Source organism: Chiloscyllium plagiosum, unplaced genomic scaffold, assembly GCF_037043375.1.
Source record: "Chiloscyllium plagiosum isolate Xiang-an unplaced genomic scaffold, Cpla_swu_hap1 HiC_scaffold_3, whole genome shotgun sequence".
NCBI lineage: Eukaryota > Metazoa > Chordata > Chondrichthyes > Orectolobiformes > Hemiscylliidae > Chiloscyllium > Chiloscyllium plagiosum.
The window spans coordinates 106,209,819-106,224,652 of NW_028270141.1; the positions used below are offsets into that span (position 1 = coordinate 106,209,819).

General features: G+C 42.4%; 1 protein-coding gene across 1 annotated transcript in view; it reads left to right on the forward strand.

The window, feature by feature from the left end:
* Positions 1 to 453: 453 nt before the first annotated feature.
* Positions 454 to 14,834, forward strand: part of ube3d (ubiquitin protein ligase E3D) — a 165,084-nt gene continuing 150,703 nt past the window's right edge. Inside the window, exons 1-3 of the mRNA XM_087982339.1 lie at positions 454 to 543; positions 4,620 to 4,816; positions 8,676 to 8,766. Coding sequence (XP_087838465.1) covers positions 467 to 543; positions 4,620 to 4,816; positions 8,676 to 8,766 — 365 coding nt within the window. The 5' untranslated portion in view covers positions 454 to 466. The remainder of the gene's footprint in view (positions 544 to 4,619; positions 4,817 to 8,675; positions 8,767 to 14,834) is intronic.

A 14,834-nucleotide genomic window follows, 5' to 3' on the forward strand; every position in this document is an offset into this window, starting at 1 on the left:
TCCAGTCTATGTTTCGAAAGTTAAAATCCCCTACCATAACCACCCTATTATTCTTCTTGCAGTATCTGTGGAGGGAGAAACAGAGTTAACATTTAGGGTCCAGTGACCCTTCCTCAGAACCATGTAAACTCTGCTTTCTCTCCACATGATGCTGCCAGACCTGCTGAGTTTCTCCAACAATTTCTGTTTTTGTTTCGGATTTCCAGCTGTCACAGCGCTTTATGTCCGACTGGGTTGTTCGGCAGAGGCGATGAAGCCTCCTGGGCTGCAGATGGCGCTATGTCGGTGTTTTCTGGAGTTGAGAGCCCGGACAGACGGCGTGCGTGCGGCCGAACGTGGGTGGGTCGGAGGCAGCGCGTGTGCGTGAGTGACGTGGTTGTCCGACGGGAGCCGTGCGCTGATTGGCTGTTACTTTGTTACATTTCATTGAGGATTTGCTGGGAGTCCGGAAGGTGCAGAGGGACAGATGGAGACATCGCTGCTGCAAACGCAGTGCTTCTTAGAGATCAGGAGCAGCACTCAGAGCGGGCTCTTGATCATTGGGTAACTGTTTTTACTTCTCTGAGCATCCAAACTCACAGTGACTGATGAGAAACGTTCAGGATCTTGCCCCTGAACTAAACCTTCATCACGTTGCAGCGACAGTGCGCAAAGAGGTTTGAGAGTGTCACCTTTCACGTGTCCTCAAGAGGGGAAAAGCTGTTTATCAGTGGAGGACTGAGGATTTAATCAATAAAATTAGATGCTAAATTCGTTGGGAGAAAATTGAGCTGGATACACAGAGACAATATCCCGTTCCATTAGGGCTAGTTTGGCCTGCGAACTAAAATTGCTGCTCAAGTGTTGAAATCAAAAATATGCAAGAAATCGCATCGGGTCAGACAGCATCCGTGAAAGAAAACAAGCTAACGTATCGAGACTCGATGACTCTTCATCAGACCTGACGTGAAGTGTGGAGGGGGTAGCATTTATACAGTTGTGGTGGCTTGGGGTTTGGGGAGGGCTGTACAGATCTTAAATCCGAACCTTCAACATCTTTTCTCCCTCAGCGCTGCAGCCCTCCTCACTATTGCATGAATGCCTGACCTGCTGTGATCTCCAGCACTTTTTGTTTTCAGTACAGATTCCAGCACCTGCAATAATTTGCTCCATACTGCTCAAGTATATCTGGGGCTTGAGCTATTTGGAAATATTGTTCTGTTGGAGATGTCTTTTCAGTGAGTTATTAGATCACTGGATACTGGCCCAGGTAGAGGCAAAGAATCTCCCAGCACAATTAAAAAGAAAGTGAGTTGTTTCGAATGAAAGCCAAATACTGCAGATACAGAGATCTGGATGAAAAGCATAAAGTGTGGAGAATCTCAGCAAGTCTGGCAGTATCTGTGGAGAGAGAAACAAGAGTCAACTGCCGCCTTCAGAGCTCAGTTCTATTTCTCCATCCGCACATGCTGTGTTTGCAGTATTTTCTGCTTTTGCTAGTAAGCAGTGTCTTAGCCAAAATTACCCCTCAAGCAATATTGTACACAAGTAACCTAATTATTTATAGCACTTAATATGTGTGATTGACTTTGTTTTGTGTACATTGACTCATAGGAGATATCATTGGTAAGTTTGCAGATGACACCAATTGGAGGTATAGTGAACAGCGTATAGTGAACAGGCTACCTTGGAGAACAGTGGGATCTTGATCAGATGGGCCAGTGGACTGAGGAGTGGCAGAAGGAGTTTAATTTAGATAAATGTGAGGTGCTGTATTTTGGAAAGGCAAATCAGGGCAGGATTTATACACTTAATGGGAAGGTCCTGGGGAGTGTTGCTGAACAGAGAGACCTTGGAGTGCACTTCATAGTTCCTTGAATGCGAAGTCACAGGCAGATAGGATAGTGAAGAAGGTGTTTGGTATGTTATCCTTTGTTGGGAGAAAGTGAGGACTGCAGATGCTGGAGATCAGAGCTTAAAAATGTGTTGTTGGAAAAGCGCAGCAGGTCAGGCAGCATCCAAGTAGAAGGAGAATCGACATTTCGGGCGTAAGCCCTTCTTCAGGAATCTTTGTTGGTCAGAGCATTGAGTATAGGAGTTGGGAGGTCATGTTGCAGCTGTACAGGACATTGGTTAGGCCACTTTTAGAATGTGATGTGTAGTTCTGGTCTCCCTCGTATATGAACAAAGTTGTGTAACATGAAAGGGTTCAGAAAGCATTTACAAAGACGTTGCCAGGTTTGGAGGATTTGAGCTATAGGGAGAGCCTGAATAGGCTGAGACTGCTTTCCCTGTAGTGTCGGAGGCTGAGGGGTGACCTTATAGAGGTTTATAAAATCATGAGAGACATGGATAGGGTAAATAGTCCAAAACTAGAGGGCATAGGTATAGGATGAGAGGGGGAAAAATTAAAAGAGACCTAAGGAGTAACTTTTTCATGCAGAGGGTAGTGCGTGTATAGATTACAACATACAATAGGCATCTGGATAGGTATATGAATAGGAAGAATTTAGAGGGATATGGGTCAAGTGCTGACAAATGAGACGAGATTAGTTTAGGATATCTGGTCGACATGGACAAGTTGGAGTGAAGGGTCTGTTTCTGTGCTGTCCTATGGCTCTCTGATTCTATTACTGCTATTATTGATTGCAAAACAACAATTATTACACTATAGAAGAAATTGCACTTTGCAAAAAATTGTGATATGAACACAATTCCTGATGTAAGTGAAGGGGCTTTACATGTGTGGTCAACTGGGTATTAGATACACCTTTTCCATCATTTTAAAACTCTGCACTGCCCTTGCACTGCAGTTTCCTCCAGTTAATGTCAGCAAGACTCTGAGCATACAATCCATGCCTGAGTCACTAATTCTGTTCCCTCCTGGCTGCTGTCTCAGGCTGACATTTGGTTTGTAACCTCAGCATTCTGTTTGACCATGAGCTGTATTTTTGACCCCAGATCTACTCTGCCACAAAAATTGTCACTTTCCACCTCATGCAGGTCAGGCAGCATTTGAGGAGCAGGAGAATCGGCGTTTCGGGCATAAGCCCTTTCTGATGAAGGGCCAATGCCTGAAATGCGATTCTCCTGCTCCCCGGATGCTGCCTGACTTGCTGCGTTTTTCCAGCATTACACTCTCGACTCTGATCTCCAACATCTGCAGTCCTCACTTTTCTATTCTTTCCTGCTGTTGCCAACCTCATGCTGAAGGCTTTCTTAAATGTCTTTGATACCGATGGGGTTGATCAGTTCAATACTCCCTTGTCCACATCTCATTGTTGACCTTCAAAAAATTTCAACTCATCCAAAGCTGTGCATTTTGTACCCTATACTGCATCGAATCTCAAATACCCAATGTCTTTGTCCTGAATGACCTTGCACTCAGATCCTCAGCACCTCAAATTTGTAATCTTAATCCTTGTGTTTAAATTCCTGTCTGAGCTCACGATTCAAGTTCTTTCTAGTATAGAATAGAACAGATTAATCATTTATTGTTACCAGTGCTTTTTAACAAAAAAAAAGTGAAAGGTGTTTAAGTCGTCATACCACGGCACTGACATTAGCACCTATGTTCCAACTTCCAACCAAAGTATATTATCTCACCTGACCTATCAGTTCATGGCTTTGGCATCTGTCTCACTCCTTTAGTCTTCCATTGATGGTCATACATTCAGTCACCTGAGCCTCTGCTTTAGAATTTTTCACTCCTTAAATTCCTTGGCTCCTCCATATTTATCTCCTTTAAGATTCCTTATTTAATCTTTAAATTTTCAAATCTCCTTTGGCTATAAGGTTTTATTTCTCATTCTTATTCTTCTGTGAAGTATCTTGAGAGACATTTCCATGAAAAAAGTACTTTATTGATGTTTACGTTTTTGATATATTCTTATATACTGTCTATTCTTGGTACTTGAAGAATGAAAAAGAAGCATTTTATAAATGGCCATGCATTTAATGAAACTGACTCACTATGTAATGGTTTCTTCTAATGGATTCTTACTCGTCTTTATTTATTTCTGCCATTACTAGGCTCAGGTTGCCTGGTATAAATTAACATGTGGCTCTACTTTTTTTAGCTGATTCATAATGAGATTTTGACAGTGAGTAATAAAGTTGAGAGAAATTGCTAATAAGTATACTAACCATGGTTAACCAAAGTCCTGTTATACAGCCTGACTGCTAATTGAATCCACATTAAGATATTGAATCTTGTCATGGTCATCAGCTGATGTTAAATGATATTCATGATATTTCATATAAAGATAAGAATGTATTCAGATTTAGGCATGATTTGGAGATGCCAGTATTGGACTGGGGTGTATAAAGTTAAAAATCACACAACACCAGGTTATAGTCCAACAGGTTTATTTGGAAGCACTAGCTTTTGGAGCGCTCCTCCTTCATTAGGTGGTTGTGGCTGATAAACCATCTGATGAAGGAACAGTGCTCCGAAAGCTAGTGCTTCCAAATAAACCTGTTGGACTATAACCTGGTGTTGTGTGATTTTTAACTTCAGATTTAGGTGTGCTTCAAGAATGGATACTATATCTTTCCATTATGATGTGCAGTCTTGGCGCACACTCAGAAATATAGCTGAATGAATGAACAAAATAACGCATTGTATCTTCTTTGATTAGAAACCTTCCAGAGAAGTACTCCGAGCTGCAAGTCACTCTCAGCCCATCATCCATACGTCTTTGCACTGCAGAGCAGTGTGTGAACCTAGATTTGCCAGTAGGGGTCAGAATTGTTCCTCCTTCGTGCCGCAGTCTCCAGTATGTCACAGGCGATGGATTCCACATGAGGCTGCAAGTTCAGATTAATCAATCTGCAGGTGACCATCTCTTATAGTTTTAACTGAATTAATTATTACTGAAAATTACTGGCCAGTATAGTCTAATTCAGAAATGTCTCACTTTTCACAAAATTATTATTTATCCAAGAGCTCTGTTGGTAGTTACAATCCATGGTTAGCTTTTAGGTTTCTGACTGAATCTTAGAAATAGCTCATTTCTGACCTAGGCTATTTTTAATATAGTGCTTCACGCACCTTGAAACTCAAACATCAACTTAAAGAATCACAGCAAAGCTATTCAAATATTTTGGATGTTTAGCAATTTACAGCGAAAGAACACACTATAAATATAATTTTAAGTGAAAAAATGTAAGCACAATTTGTCTTGGTCTTGGAGAAACTCCCAACAATCCTTCCTTTAATGGCTGCAAATTGGCTTCAAAGAGGTCAGATCTCAAACCAATCTCAAGCTCAAAGTCTATATTTCGATATGTTCCTTTAATCGATGTGGTCTCGTGAGTCCTTCGTATGTGCAAGGCTGCCAAATCAGGAAGACTTATTCGGCATCTAGTGAGGTCATTTCAAAGTCTTGCCCCCTCCCCAGCCAATTCACTCTACCTCAGCATGGTCAAATTGAGTGTCCTTGGCTCAATGCTTGAATGTACCTTGTGGTCAGGAGGGTCTCTGTTTTAGCCTCTGCTGCCAGTCAAAGATCATAATGTTGCAGTTGGCCTCACCCATCTGGGGCTACAAATAGGTAAAGGTGACAAGTCTTCTACTTCTGATTGCATGCGTGTAACACCTCCTGGAAGTTGTATGCTTGTGTACAACCTGGAGGATTGATTGAGCTGGGTTAGTATACCACCTATGGACTGAATGCCCATCAAATGCTCACTGTCCAGGCTCATACTCTGCCTTTCTCCCACAGAGGAAGAGTAATGCAGAGAGACAGAAATTTTTTTTCATATACTGTACATGTTAAAGAATGCTTTCTAAGATTCCATGTGATGAAGTTAGTGAGAGGATTAATTTCTGTTTATCCAAGCCTAAACTGTAATATTGTAAATCCTTCCCCGCTTGTCACTGTTATGTAGAATGGTAGTTCCCAAGGCCTTTCCCACTTTGACCTCATATGAAACAAGAAAAATTGTTATGACTCCTCAGTGACATCTGAGAGTTGGGGAGAGGGGCCGAGATACAGTGGCTTGTAAGAGCAGGAACTGAGCTGTTATAACACAGTCAGAGCTCTATGGAAGCTGTTTCTGACTCCGGGTAAGGCACCAAATTTTCAGTGTGTGACCCCACTTGGGGAAGCGCTGCTGTAGAATTCTAATCTCCTAAATTATTTCACTTTTGGAAATTGGGATAAGATGTGCAAGGCTGTCCCTTGAAGGATGTGTATGAATGGAGGAGTTTCATGGTCTGAGAGTATAAAAGCACTTACTGATTCACTGGTACATAGAAAGACAAAGTAGGAACAGGAGTAGGCCCTTCAAACCTGCTCCACCAGTTAAAATGACCATGGCTGATCATCTAACTCAGTGCCTTGCTTCTGCTTTGTCCCCATACCCTTTGACCTCTTTAGCCTTAAGAAATATATCTATCTCCTTCTTGAAAACATAGCCACAACTACTTTGTGTGGCAGAGAATTCCACAGATTCACCACTTTTAGGGTGAAGAAATTTCTCCTCATTTGAAATCCTAAATAGTCTACTCCATAACCTTTAAACTGTGACCCTTGGTTCTGGATTCCCCGAACGTTTGTAAATCCTTCCTGTGTTTATGCTGCCTCGTCCTGTGAGAATGTTTTAAGTGTCTATGAGACTCCCCCTCCATTCTTCTAAACCAGCCCAACCGAGCCAGTCTCTCTTCATACGTTAGTCCTGCTGTGCCAGGAATCAATCTGGCAAATCTTCATCGCACTCTCTCCATAGCCAGTACATCCTACCTCAGAGAAGGAGACCAAAACTACACAGAATACTCCAGGTAAGGTCTCACCAAGGCCCTGTATGATTCAGCAAGACAGACTGTTCCTGTACTCAAATTTTCTGATGACGAAGGCCAACATATCATTTGCCTTCCTTACTGCCTGCGATCCTTGAACGCTTACTTTCATTGACTGGTATACAAGGACACCCAGGTCTCATTGCACCACCTTTGTTCCTAATCTATCATCAGTCTGGAGATTCCTGTTTTTCATTGGTTCCTGTTTTTGCAGATTACTAATTCCCATCCCTCTTTCATGACACTTCTCCAATTACGATGTTGGCTACATCACAAGAAGTATCAATGTATTTAAAGGGGTTTGTTAGTAAGAAGAGATGATTCAGTCATCAAACTGCACCTAATTGAAAGCATAAGATAGCGGCATAGTATGCAGCAAGATTATCAAAGATGGTGGTCCATTTATACAGAACAAGTTCACCTGTACAAAACATGGTGTAAATAATCAAGTTATCCGTGTGCAGTGTTGCTTGAGAGAGAGTTTTGGCCAGCTACTGAATTCTCTGCCATAAAATGGCAAAACACTAGCTGTTTTCAAGAAGGAGTATATGATATAGCTCACAGGCTCACCACACTCTGGGTGAAGAAATGTTTCATCCCAGTCCTAAGTCACCTCATATGCTTGTAATTGTGACCTCAGATTCTGGTCATTGTGAACATCCTTCTTGCGTTTCCTCTGTTCGATCCTGTTGGAATTTTATAGGTTTCGGTGAGATTCCTCACCTCCACCCCCCCCCCCCCCCCTCCCCCTTTCATTCTTCTAAACTGCAGTGAATATCGTCGTGTCCGATCCATTCTCTCTTCATATGTCCTGCTACCTTCAGAGGTAGCGCTTTGTTGCATTCCCTCAACAGCTTGAGAAACCTACACTCGTGGCTGGTGGACAATTTTTCAATCCATGAATAGCACTGATGAGTAGGTATACAAGTAAGTTGTCAATAGTTATGAAACAGACTAAGTTAGCTGAACAATGTATCCTCTTCACCCTTACTGTTTTGAACTGGTGGTCAGAGGCACTGTGAGAGCAGCCTATTTACAAAACTTGTGTTGCCTTTTTGTTCTGAACAGCCAGTTCAGAGATGTTATGATACACCCTTGGAGCAGGTGGGGCTTGAACCTGGGCCTCTTAGCTCAGAGGTAGGGGCACTGCCACTACACCACAAGATACTCCTCATTCCCTGTCAGTTTCTAAATTGAGCATAGTTCACTCATGCCTGAGGCAACTGTGAATTATGTAGGCAATTTATACATGGAGAGAAAATATGTAAAATTGGACTGTCGACACTAGCATATTCATTACCAGTTTTCTTTTTGCAAATCCTTTGCTTGAAGCACTTTTGTCAGTCAGAAATGGGGTAGACACTTCATTTGGTAACTGTGTCAGGCTAGTAATAGAAACAGAGCTGGAGGGAACAGGCCTTGCAGGGTGTAATGTTACTTTGATTGACAGGCACCTCATTGTTAATCCTAAATGTCACAAATCATTACTGGTAAGCTTCAAACCAAGAAATATCAAGGCATGAAAAATGAGGGTTACGTTCCTGAACAAGAAAAACTCCTGCTCGACAGAAAGTCTGTTAAGTTCATTGGTTATGACAATCTAACATACTATAACATGGAACTTTGGGCAATTAATCCTGCAAACATGGAAAGCATGTCCAGTTGAAAAGATTGTAGTTTGTTATGTGGTGATTTATTATTAATACTTTTAAGGTGGAAGATTATCTGGGAACATTAGGTCTTTGAGAAAACTTGTGTTTAAAATACTGAGACAGTTAAGTTTATACATAATTTTATTTGTAATATGCATATAGTTATTCTAACGGTAAAATCTCCATTTGCAGAATTAATCTCAAGGCTTATCCAATAATTTTAATATTTCATGTTTCTTTAGAGCTTGTACCAACTGTCATCGAAACCTTGCAAGCCCAGACATGCTATAACTTTCAATGCCAAGCCTGTGGACAATCTGTACTCAAGAAGCAGTAAGATATTTCTGGTCTCTTTTTCATGTGGATGACAGTAGTAAATTATCTGTAACAGAAATAGTATATGTGCATAGTTAATGCATTGTTCAGTATTGGAAATGGTTAGGTCAGCTGACTAAGTACTGGAAGGTCATGAATTCAAGTGCCACAATAGTGACTTGAATGTGTAATTCAGGCTGATACCCCAGGTGAGGTCTGAATGAGTGATGCACTGTCAAATCTGGCATATGTTGCATAGAAGTGATGTATGAGAAGAGGTTGATTTGGATAGAATTCAGGGTTCAGAAGAATGAGGGCGGATCTCATTAGAAAACTATAAATTTCTAGAAAGGGTAGATTAGATTAGATTATTTACAATGTGGAAACAGGCCCTTCGGCCCAACAAGTCCACATCGACCCACCCAGACCCATTCCCCTACATTTACCCCTTCACCTAACACTACGGGCATTTTAGGATTAACAATGAGGTGCCTGGCCAATTCACCTAACCTGCACATTTTTGGACTGTGGGAGGAAACCAGAGAACCCGGAGGAAACCCATGCAGACACGGGGAGAATGTGCAAACCCCACACAGACAGTTGCCTGAGACGGGAATGGAACCCGGGTCTTTGGCGCTGTGAGGCAGCAGAGCTAACTACTGTGCCAATGTGCCGCCCACTTAGATGCAGGAAGAATGTTCCCAATGAGTGGAGACTCCAGAGGTGACAGATAAAGATATGGGGTCAACCATTTAGGTCTGAGATGAGAAATGTCTTCACATAGAAAGTGGTAAGCCTGCAGAGTTTACTGTCACAGAGAGCGGTCGAGGCCAATACATTGTGTGATTTCACGGAGGAGTTCGATATGGCACTTGGGGCTAAAGGGATCAAAGCGTGTGGAGGAAAAGCAAGAAAAGGCTATTGAGTAGGATGATCAGCCATGATTAGAATGAATGGCAGAACACGCTTAAAGGGCCGAATGGCCTATCGCTGCTCCTATTTTCTATGTTTTCATGTTTCTAGAAACTAGACCAAGTCTCCATCTTCTGCTTCGTATGGATGTAAAAAGATCATGTAAAAGATGTTGCCTTGTATCCTTGTTGTCTGTAGTATTTATTCCTCGATCAACTAAAACAGTATATCCCTCTGTTTGAGGAAGATTGCTGTGTGCAAATTGGTTACAGTGTTTCCTAACGTTAAAGCAATGATTACACTTGATTATTGTCTCTAAAGTGCTTTGGGAATGTAGCTATTCAGCCCCTCTTGTGTGTTCAACCATTTAATGATATCATGGCTGATATGCTCGGCCCTCAACTTTTTGTCATTTACATAAATGATTCGGATGCGAGAATAAGAGTAAATTTGCAGATGACACCAAAATTGGAGGTGTAGTGGACAGCGAAGAGGGTTACCTCAGATTACAACAGGATCTGGACCAGATGGGCCAATGGGCTGAGAAGTGGCAGATGGAATTTAATTCAAATAAATGTGAGGTGCTGCATTTTGGGAAAGCAAATCTTAGCAGGACTTATACACTTAATGGTAAGGTCCTAGGGAGTGTTGCTGAACAAAGAGATATTGGAGTGCAGGTTCATAGCTCCTTGAAAGTGGAATCGCAGGTAAATGGGATAGTGAAGAACGCGTTAGGTATGCTTTCCTTTATTGGTCAGAGTATTGAGGACAGGAGTTGGGAGGTCATGTTGCGGCTGTTCAGGACATTGGTTAGGCCACTGTTTGAATATTGCGTGCAATTCTGGTCTCCTTCCTATCGGAAAGATATTGTGAAACTTGAAAGGGTTCAGAAAAGATTTGCAAGGTTGTTGCCAGGGTTGGAGGATCTGAGCTACAGGGAGAGGCTGAACAGGCTGGGGCTGTTTTCCCTGCAGCGTCAGAGGCTGAGGGGTGACCTTATAGAGGTTTACAAAATTATGAGGGGCATGGATAGGAATAGACAAAGTCTTTTCCCTGGGGTTGGGGAGTCCAGAACTAGAGGGCATAGGTTTAGGGTGAGAGGGGAAAGATATAAAAGAGACCTAAGGGGCAACTTTTTCTCGCAGAGGGTGGTACGTGTATGGAATGAGCTGCCAGAGGATGTGGTGGAGGCTTGTACAGTTGCAACATTTAAGAGGCATTTGGATGGGTATATGAATAGGAAGGGTTTGGAGGGACATGGGCCAGGTGCTGGCAGGTGGGACTAGATTGGATTGGGATATCTGGTCGCATGGACGGGTTGGACCGAAGGGTCTGTTTCCATGCTGTACATCTCTGTGACTCTATGTGTCCTAACTTGTAATTGTCTTTGCCTTATTGTCAACTAATATCTTCAAATAACAAAAATCTATAAAGGTTAGGATTATAATTTATAGTCAACTGAGCATCCAATTCCAATTTTTGCAGAAGAGCTCCAAATGTCTATTTTCATTTGTCTGAAGAAATGTGTTTTAATTTCTCTGATAGTTCTAGTTCTGAGACTGTATCCCATGACCATTAGAAATGGGAATAAAGAGAGGGAAACAATTTGTTCTCCTTAATGTCCTGAAAATTTAAATCACTCATTAATCTGCTAAACTCGATGAAAAACAACAGTATATTAGAACATAGAACATAGAACATAGAACATAGAACATAGAACATAGAAGAATACAGCGCAGTACAGGCCCTTGGGCCCTCGATGTTGCGCCGATCCAAGCCCACCTAAACTACACTAACCCACTATCCTCCATATACCTATCCAATGCCCTCTTAAATGCCCATAAAGAGGGAGAGTCCACCACTGTTACTGGCAGGGCATTCCATGAACTAACGACTCGCTGAGTGAAGAACCTACCCCTAACATCAGTCCTATATCTACCCCCCCTTTTCTGTAAATATTGTGTAATCTTGTCTTGTAATTTGACTCCTTGGAGTTTGGATACTATTCTGCTTAATATATAAGAACTAGAAGCAGCAGTTCAGCTCGAGTTCAGCCCCTCGAGCCCGCCCCACCATTTGAAAGGATCATGGCTGATCCCATCTCAATCTTAACTCTACTTCCATCATGCTCCTCATAGCCTTCAGCACGTTGCTAATTAAAAATCTGTTTATCTCCTCCTTAAATTTACTCAAATGTCCCTGTATCTATCGCACTCGGAGGTAGTGAATTCCATATATTCGTGACCCTTACAGAGAAGTAATTTTCCTCATCTTTATTTAAAACCTGCTGCTCCTTATCTTAAATATATTATGTTAGATTTTGTCTGCTGTAAATAATCCTTCCTAAGGTGTAGTGCCTAGAATTGCTTAAGTATTCCAGATCATAGAGTCATAGAGATGTACAGCACGGAAGCAGACCCTTCAGTCTAACTCGTCCATACCAACCAGCTTTCACAACTTAATCTAGTCCCACTTGTCTGCACTTGGCCCATATCTCTCCAAACCCTTCCTATTCATATAACCATCCAGATGTCTTTTGAATGCTGTAATGTACCAGCCTCCTCCAGTTCCTCTGGCAGCTCATGCCATACACACACAACACTCTGTGTGAAAAAGTTGCCCTGTAGGTCCCTTTTATATCTTTTCCCTCTCACCCTAAACCTATGACCTCTAATTCAGGACCCTCCCACCCCCCACATACCTGCTCCCCCAGGGAAAAGACTTTCTCTATTTATCCTATCCATGCCCCCCATAATTTTATAAGCCTCTATAAGGTCACCCCTCAACCTCCTGCTAATATCCTTGTCAATCTTTTCTGAACCCTTTCAAGTTTCATAACATCTTTCCGATAGAAAGGAGACCAGAATTGCACGCAATATTCCAACAGTAGCCTAACCAATGTCCTATACAGCCGCAACATGACCTCCCACTCGGACACTCAATGTTCTGACCAATAAAGGAAAGCATACCAAATGTCTTTTTCATCCACCTGTGGTTTATCCAGGGCTTTACAGAGCTGAAATTTCTACTCCCTTGCATTCCACTGCACTAGATTTTGACTATTTTCCACATTGGCCCTTCACATTTTAATATCCATTTGCCTGGATTCCCAAGTCTCTCTTGACCTCACTTGTTTCTGGATTATGACAATTTGGAAAGCGCACTGTTAAATCCTTTCTTAAAAGTACTTGGAGCTACGATGTTGTGGCTATTACAGAGACTCTGACATCACAGGGGCAGGAATGGTTGCTGGATGTTCTCGGGTTTAAATGTTTCAAAATGAATAGAGACGGAGGTAAAGGAGGTGGGGGAGTGGCATTACTAATCGGGGATAGTATCACAGCTGGAGGAAGGGAGGTTGTCTAGGAGGGTTTGTCTCCAAAGTTATTATGGGTGGAAGTCAGAAACAGGACAGGAGCAGTCACTTTATTGGGAGTGTTCTATAGACTCCCCAGTAGCAACAGTGACACAGAGGAGCAGATTGGGAAGCAAATTTTGGAAAGGTGCAGAAGTAACAGGGCTGATGACATGGGTGACTTCAACTTTCCTAATATTGATTGGAACCTCCTTAGTGCAAATCTTTTGGATGGAGCAGACTTTATCAGTTATGTCCAGGAAGGATTCCTGACTCAATATGTAGATAGGCCGATTAGAGGGGAGGCAATTTTAGATTTGGTGCCTGGCAACGAACCAGGTCATGTGTTAGATTTCTCAGTGGGAGAGCATTTTGGTGATAGTGACCACAACTCCTTGATCTTTACTATAGCCATTGAGAGGGATAGGAGCAGACAGTAAGGGAAAGTATTAATTGGGGGAGGGGGAATTACAATGCTATTAGTCAGGAACGGTGGAGCATAAATTGGGAACAGATGTTCTCGGGAAATATACGATAGAAATGTGAAAGTATTTTAGGAATCATTTGTGGTGAGTGCTGGATACGTTTGTCCCACTGAGGCAAGGAAGGGATGGTAGGGTGAAGGAACCTTGGATGACAAGAGATGTGGAACATCTCGTCAAGAGAAAGAAGGAAGCTTACTTAAGATTGAGGAGGCAAGGATCAGAAAGGGCTCTAGAGTGGTACAAGGTAGCAGGAAAGAACTGAAGAATTGACTTAGGAGAGCTGGAAGGGGGCGTGAAAAAGCCTTGGTGGATAGGATTAAGGAAAACCCCAAGATGTTCTACACCTATGTGAGAAAAAAGAGGATGGTCAAAGTGAGGGTGGGGATGATCAGGGATAGTGGAGGGAACTTGTGCCTGGAGTCGGGAAGTGCTTAATGAATACTTTCCTTCAGTATTCAGTACTGAGAGGAACCTTGTCATTTTTGTGGACAGTGTGAAACAGACTGATATGGGTTGGTAAGTTTGCCGATGACACAAAGATTGGTGGAGTTGTGGATGGTTTGGAGGGCTGTCGTAGGTTGCAATGGGACATTGACAGGATGCAGAGCTGGGCTGAGAATTAGCAGATGGAGTTCAACCTGGAAAAGTGCGAAGTGATTCATTCAATTTGAATGCAGAATATAGGGTTAAAGGCAAGATTCTTGGCGGTGTGGAGGAACAAAGGGATCTATGGACATGTACCCCAAGATCAGAGGGATCAGAGGAACACAGGGATCTTGGGGTGCATATCCATAGATCCCTCAAAGTTGCCACCCAAGCTAAGAGGGTTTTTAAAAAGGCATATGGTGTGTTGGTTTTCATTGGCAGGATGATTGAGTTTAAGAGCTGCGAGATTATGCTGCAGCTCTATAAAGCTAAGACCACATTTGGAATATTGTGGTCAGTTCTGGTTGCCTCATTATAGGAAGGATGTGGAAGCTTTAGAGAGGGTGCCGAGCAGATTTACCAGGATGCTGCCTGGACTGGAGGCAGGTTATGAAGAAAGGTTGAGGGAGCTAGGGCTTTTTTTTGGAAAGAAGAAGGATGAGAGGTGATTTGATAGAGATGTACAAGCTGATGAGAGGCATAGATAGAGTGGATAGTCAGAGACTTTCCCGGGGTGGAAATGGCTATCACAAGGGGGCATAATTTTAAGGTGATTGGAGGAAGGTTTGGGGGAGATGTCAGAAGTAGGTTTGTTACACAGAGAGTGGTGGGTGGGTGGAATGCACTGACATCAGTGGTGGTAGAGTCAGATACGTTAGTGATATTTAAGTGACTCTTGGATAGGCACA